Raw genomic sequence first — 7,559 nt, forward strand, 5'->3', positions numbered from 1 at the left:
TATTCTCCCAAGTTGCATGGAAGACTGGTCAGGTCTCTGGAGAGCCAACAACCTACCTGTGTTGCAGAGCCCGGAGGTGTCCGTGGGACAGCAGGATCGGCAAGCTGGCCATGGTCAAGGTGCCTGCGGATGAAGGGAGTGACTCCTTCACTCCAAAGGAGATTGCTTCTTGCTGTCTTGATCCAGGCAGTGGGGGGAGACTCAAGAGGATGCAGTAGGAGTCTCCCTACCAGAAGCAGTCTTTGTCCTGGTTCCTAGCTCAGTCCAGCAGCAGAGTCATTAGACATATCTTCACTGGGAGCCAGTCGGTTCTTGAAGATGAAGTCTGGACGAATCTAACGATCCACCCTTTAGTGAGCCCTTAGGTTACCCAGAAAGGGGGTAGGACTACTTCTGCTGTAACCCAGCTATCAGGAGGGGTCAGGGACGCTACTCTGGTGACCTAACCAGTCAGATGCTCCCAGGGACCTCTGCCCATCTAAGATTCAAGATGGCAGAATCAAGTGGCCACATGGAGGGGCTCTGGGCACCTCCAAGGGGAGAAGCTGGACAGGGGGGTGGTCACTCCCCTGTCTTTTGTGTAGGTTTGTACCAGAGCTGGAGCCAAGCGCTCCTGAACTGGGCTAAACTGGTTTAGGCTAGGAGGGCACCAAATGTGCCCTAAAAAAGCTGTCTGGAGGTGCTCGGAAGCTCCCCTATCCTGGCCTAAGACACCTATTTCTAAAGGAGAGAAGGTCACACCTCTCCTGCAAAGGAAATCCTTTGTTCTGCCTTTCCCTGCCCGAGTAAAGCTCAGCAGCAGGAGTGCAGAACAGTGTCTGGGGTCGGCAACAGCACTGGCAGACCCTACACAGGTAGACATGGGCGGGTCCTCTAAGGAGCCCCCCAGTACATGCGATCATGCAACTAACACCAGAATCAGTGTAGTGGTATGAGTCCAACATGTTTGATACCAAACATGACCGGATTTATTGAAGCCATTATGTAGCCGGACAGCTCAACTTGGCCAGTGTCCACTACATATCTTAATATGGCTTCCCAGCACTTACAAAGCCAGAGAATGGAGTTCGGGGGTTTGTATGGGTGCCTCTGCTCGTGCAGGGGTACCCTTTCACTTAGAACCATGCACCCTGCCTTTGTACTAAAAGATCCTACTTTCCTACAGCTATTTTAGTACCAATTACCAAAATGAGATTTTTCAGTGCATGTATGGCTGTTTTCCCTAAACCACTCTCATATTTGTTGGATAATAAATGTTCTACAGAATAAGAATGTGATTAAAATTAAATATAACAGAACTGTTTAACCTGCTCTCCTGACTAGTGTTACATTTTACTTTGAAAAACATATATGTGAATATATATATATTTTAATAAGTAATACAGAAATATATCTATATTTTTTGCAGATTGGTCACATTGAAGGAGAGACGGAGAGAAAAGGAGTCTTCCCGGTGTCTTTTGTGCACATACTGTCTGATTAACATAAAAAGGAACTTCTCATTTCACAACTGTCAATTGACAGGTTATTCAGCAGAAGTGAAAGTTTACTGACTTAACTTGCCCTTGTAAACATAGTGTGTAAATAGCCGATGTTAAACAATTATTGAGTTAAAGTCCACCTTATTAGGTGCATTATATATGTTTTGTAAATATACATAAATTCTGCCTTTGCCAGTATTAAGGTAGCCTTGAAACCTGGCACACCTATTGGGTTTGCTGCAGCCGTCGACGGCGTTTACAACTTAGAATTGTCTTTGCTGTTTAAAAATATGTACATTCCATGCCAGCTTACTACGCTTAGGTTGTTCAGCCCATTATCTGTTCATAGCTGCCTGCTCATTCTCAATATATCCTCACTATTTGCAAATGAATTGACATAAATAAAAGTACGAAACTTAGAATTACATTTATTTTGAAAGTCACGAAAGGAGGCCCATAAAATTACCTTTAATTGCATGTGTATGTATACATGCAGTTTATAAATATGAAATTCTGTTAGTTTTTTTTTTATATAAACAGTGGACTGTAAAACAAGTTTACAACTTGGAAAAATCCACGGACCTAACGAATATCAGTATCATTTTATGGGATGTGTATATATAAAACAGTTTGGGTTACCTTTTTATGGACTAAACCTTGGGAGGTGCTATCCCTGTGACGACAAACTACAGCCACAAGAACATAACCATTTCTGTCCAGTGGAAATCCTACTTTCACGTTTTCATAATCGTATGTGGACAGAACTGTGGACATCTAGTCGAATAAAGGACTCTGGGAAATACCAGTCTGTTTACAATATGCATGCATGTGTATAAATGAATACTAGCTTGGCTGAAATTTGCCTTCTGTACAAGTGTTTCATTTGTTTTCCGACCTGAATGTCAGATGAGACTAATTTATGTACAATTCAGTTGTATTCTAAATTAAGCTTATGTTAATCCATATTGGATGTTACATTAGCTTAGCCCGTGTAAATGCGTTTCTTTTCCTTAAATAGTATTAAAATAAGCAATACATTTTAGGGCATTTTCAGGTTACTGAGAGCCCTTTAAATTAGGGCTTTGGTAAACTATGTTTTTTAAGGAGTTAAATAGCTTAAGAACACCATTATCATTTAGCAACCTAAATAGTTTCTGGCCCATTTGTAACACTCATTAGCTGTGTTAAACCTGTGTACGTCCAATGAATTGTGTGAATGTGTGTAGCGTTTGTTTTAATGGAAGCATTAAACCAGGAGTTAAAGGCAAAGTAATTTATTTGGGCATATTTTGCATTCGTTTTATATTTAAACATATTTCCTCAAGCATTCATTTAGAAACACTGCCCGCCCCCTGCATTCCTAGAGTGGTTTTGAATTAAAATTTTATTTTGACCGTGACATTTCTGAGCATTTTGAGGCAAACTAATCGTGATTTGTTATGATAACCTTCAATTTATAATTCTTACCAAGACATAAATTATGAAAAGTGTATGATTTAAAAGGAGCCAATTTCACAACTTTGCAACGTTGTATTCCGTGAAAGTTACTGTAATTCTGTTAAAATTAGTAGTAGAAATGCTTAAGATTTGAAGAGTCCTGCATGCACAACATATTTATTATCTGTTTTAGGAACTGACTGTATTAATATATCTGCTTTTTGTTTCGTGGCAAAAAGCTTATTACGGAAAAGCACATTTAAGAAATTATGAATGAACAAATTAAACGCAATTATGTATTCCGAAGAGCTAATTTAGCTCCATGAATTTGTTATTTCCATGTCACGTGAATTCCAGAAAAAAAAATATTTACATACTGAATGCACAAACAGGCTGAAGGTAGCTCATTGTAGTCTTCTGTGTTTAGCTGTTGTACAATTAACAGCATACAGCTTTATGTAACAGGTATTCATCACCTGAACTTATTTTGCCTTTCAGTACATCCATAAGTTGTTTTCAGTTTGCATTAGAGAGCGAAACCTAACTATCTGTGCTCCAATATGGTCTTACAATAAACTGGTAAAGCAAGTCTTATAAAAACCTGTATGTGTTCAATTTCTCAGTACCATACCTATTGTTTTGTGGAAAGAATGATAGTGATGGAAATGGCATTGGGTTCACCAATGTAGGTAGTGCTCATTGAATCACTGGTGTTGTCACTTCTCATATAGTCAACTGTGCTGCTGGAGCCTGCTTGAATCCTGACTGGCCTGGCATGCTCAATAAGAATTTAGATTCTATGTTGTAGTATAAATATAACATGCGCTTTGTGCCATTTAACCTATTATTTCCTTCAAGTGCTGCCTTAAAGATTTCATTCTGCTGGATACTTCTAACTGCATATTCCTCACCTTTAGAATATTTCCCAGGCTCTAGACTGGATCCAGTAATGTGTCGTAGCAGTGCTGTAATCTTGATATGCATAAGCTTTGTTCTGCCGCAGAAGTCCTATTACGCATAAGCTTTATTTTGCCCCAGAAGTGACGGAGAAGAGACGCATATAAGCACCACCTCTATGGACCGACATCAGTACCTTTCTTTCCTCACCTTCAAATGCAGATCTGGAGCTCTGCTTCCACTTTCATCAGCCTCTCGATGACTACCAAATAGAAATCCAATGTGCAAGGGAATGATATCCCCTCCTAAAACTACAGGCTTCAAAACATGCTGTGACTGCAGAAAAAGATGTTGGTCACAGACCCACACAAGTTGTGCCTTTGGTGCTTGGGGTCAGGGCATGACTCCGTCATGTGGTGAGTGAGCCCTCATCCACCCGAAGGCGATCCAGGGCAACGAAATGAAGCTGAACAATGCCGAACACAGGAAGAAGTCGCGGGCCTTGCGTTAGTTGAGGGCACGGCTACACTCTTGCAAGAAGTCAACTTCACAGTCAAAGTCCTCCAGTAAGTCGAAGTCCAAGTGGAAGCAAAGCAGAACTCGACCTCATCCTGTCAGTCTCAATCAAAAGAGAACATCCAAGGGCATAAAGGTGCCATTTTATCCCTCTGAGTATCTCCACTTGAGGAGCCGATCCCACAGTTGATCATGATGCGCCCCGAATTCCCCCAGCCATCGGCGATGATGCAATAGATTGAGGCCTTTAGGGAGACTGTGCTGCATATTTTCAGCACTCTTCTGGCTCCCTCCAAAAGGTCTACAGGGGCCCCCAGTCAAATTATCATAGGTGCATTTCTCCACAGTGCTTTCTGAACTCCATGGACCAGTCACAGGTTCAGCACTGACTCTGGTGTGGACTTTCATCCCGTCTCAGAGACAGTGTCTCTTTCTCTTTTATTAGAGACTTCCAGCTGCAGATTCCTCATCTTTTTAATACTCTCCCGGTGTTAGGCTGGATCCAGAAACTCCCCAGCAATACCTTTGTGTGCTGGTAGTAGTGCTAGTCAGCTCGGCACTGACGTCATTCCACTCCAGAAATGACATGCAGGGCCTATATAGGCGCCACTCCCCCCTGCTGACATCAGTTCCATTCTTTCTGCACCACCAGACGTGTAGCGACTGTGTTTTTGATGAACCCGAAGGCCATCAGGGAATGGGAGGTGAAACTTTGTCGCCAAACATAAACAAAAGACTCCTCACCGGGACCATTCCAAGTCACACTCCACACCCAAGGTTCATTCTCTGTACCGCTCCAGAGGTCAGTGTTCATCGCGCTACAAGTTCTCAGGTAGGTGTAAGAAGCACAAGAAAAATGGAAGCAAAGACATCCTAGTGGCTCCGGATTGAGCCAGGAGAGTGTGGTGCCGGAATTCTGAGCATGAGTGTCTGTCCTCCAATCAGGTTAACGATCCGGGAGGATCTTCTGTCGCAGCAGCACTACAGCATTCTGCACCCAGACCTGCACAGTTTACACCTCCATGCTCAGAGCCTGGGCAACGGGCGTTGACCATTTATGATCTATCACCTGAGGTTGTGAATGTCATTCTGTTCTAATGTGTTCGTCCATGAAGTCCATTTACACTGGGCATCGGTAAACATTTATGGCCTGGTCTGGAGTCCGCAAGACATACCCTTTACAAGCCAAACTGTTGGATGTTCTAATTGTTCAATTTGTTTTTGCCTCATCAAGGCCTGGCAATGGGTACTATTAAGTTATTTAAAGTACCTTTCAGCCTGTTGGGGTTTGCCAGACCAACTGTCCTTGTTTAAATCTTTTTTTGTGATGCAGTATATTAAAAGTTTAACACGTTACCTCCCAGTTTGTGATGGCACAGTGGGACCTTAATTTGGTCTTGACATTTCTCAGTATGTACTCCCTTCAAGCCCCATTGCGATGACTTCTTTGCATGAGTGAACAGTAATACAACTGCCCTGCATCACCTTTTTACTGGATAAACTGGTTCTGAGGACTTGGGTTTCCTTCTTACAGAAAGTCACGATTCATTCCCATGTTGGGTGATCCATCCCTCTCCCAGTGCCCTCTCTCACACCTCAAAAGAATAAGAGATTCTCCAGTATTGGGGTATCTTTCATAGATTCACATGCCTGAATCATTCCCCGTCGTCTGAATGGGAGTTCCACGGTACATAAAAAAGCAATAATTATGCACATAATAACCATAACATAGGTAACCTAGAACCAGGAAGTAAAGTAGCCATAAACTACAAGGAAAAAAACTTCCACATCTACGACTTGTCCAAGTCATTATATACAGTCCAAACTGCAGCCAATCAGGAAACAGATATAGACCATTCCCAATATTGATTTCATTTGGAAGGAAGGATTGAAGGTCATGACAGCACCTGCTTCTATTCCTGCGGTCTTGCCTCGACTAGACAAAAAGTATAAGGCACTAGATAATTCACCTGCATGCCTCATAGGCCAGCCGAAAGCTGACTGTTATTGCCCAAGCGGCACAAAGACGAGCTAGAAACCCCTCTTCTCCAATCACAGCGCCTCCAGACCGGGATGGCAGACAACTGGATGCTATTGGGAAAAAGGTTTCCACCATGGCAGCGACGACTGTCCTTGCTGCTAATTCACTGGCCATATTAGGGCGATACGATAGACAGATGTGGTCGGACATCTCTCCCTACATCAACATGTTGCTGGAACCATAAAAGTCTGAGGCCTTAAAGATCTTACAAGAAGGGGAGCGTATCTCTGCTGAGATAATAGATCCAGCCATGGATGTCACATCCACAGGATTTAGGCAGCTAGCGGGTGCTGCAGTTCTGCGAAGGCAATGCTGGCTGAAATCGACATCTTTTCGCCAGGAGGTTCAGGCAAAGATTATTGACATGCCGTTTGATGGGGAATCACTATTTGGCCAGCATGTCGAAGAGGCCCTTCAGGCCATTAAAAAGATACCAAGACAGCAGATCTCTCTGTAGTCTTCAATTTCGCAAGCCGCCCTTTTGGGGTGCTAAGGGACGCGGATCCTTTTCTAATAGAGGAGGCTACAACCAACAAAGGTCATACCAGTCCTTTCAAGGCAATCAGCAATATCGGTCCCAAAGACAACAGTCATACGTTAGCGAAATACCTCCTATTCGCAAACTAAAAGAAGGCCCTCGTACCGTGGACGGGACTCCGCTAAAAAGCAATGAGAACCGCCACCTGCCACCACTTCTACCGCCTTCCCCTTTAAAAATTGGAGGAAGAATCTCCCAGTGTTACTCGAACTGGTCCGCTATCACATCAGACAAGTGGGTCCTGGACATCGTGGCCAGAGGCCATGTTCTAGAGTTCATAAAGATTCCTCCAAACTCTCCTCCCAAGGGCCCACCTCCTGCTCATCTCAAGGAGCTTTTTTCCCAAATAAATTTGATGATTCGAAAGGGAGCGATCGAAAGGGTCCCTCATTTACAAAGAGGAACAGGATTTTATTCGAGATTTTCCTGATAATGAAAAAGTCCGGAGAATGGCGCCCCATCCTCTATTTTCGCTCCCTCAACAAATACCTGAAGAAATTATCCTTCCGGATGTTAACGCTTCAAGAAATTCTTCAGCTCCTCTCGGCGGGGGATTACATGGCCACCCTCGACCTCCAAGACGCCTACTTCCATGTGCCAATCCTACACAGACACAGAAAAGTCTTGCGGTTCAGAGTGGCTGGCAGGG

General features: G+C 43.4%; 1 protein-coding gene across 4 annotated transcripts in view; it reads left to right on the forward strand.

The window, feature by feature from the left end:
- The window catches only part of ASAP1 (ArfGAP with SH3 domain, ankyrin repeat and PH domain 1), a 1,875,051-nt gene extending 1,871,545 nt beyond the window's left edge, over nucleotides 1-3,506 (forward strand). For all 4 annotated transcript variants that reach the window (XM_085604920.1, XM_085604922.1, XM_085604921.1 and 1 more), the window contains one exon: nucleotides 1,409-3,506. In XM_085604920.1, coding sequence (XP_085461046.1) covers nucleotides 1,409-1,483 — 75 coding nt within the window. In that variant the 3' untranslated portion in view covers nucleotides 1,484-3,506. The remainder of the gene's footprint in view (nucleotides 1-1,408) is intronic.
- Nucleotides 3,507-7,559: the final 4,053 nt, after the last annotated feature.

This window comes from Triturus cristatus, chromosome 5_1 (assembly GCF_964204655.1).
Source record: "Triturus cristatus chromosome 5_1, aTriCri1.1, whole genome shotgun sequence".
Lineage (NCBI taxonomy): Eukaryota > Metazoa > Chordata > Amphibia > Caudata > Salamandridae > Triturus > Triturus cristatus.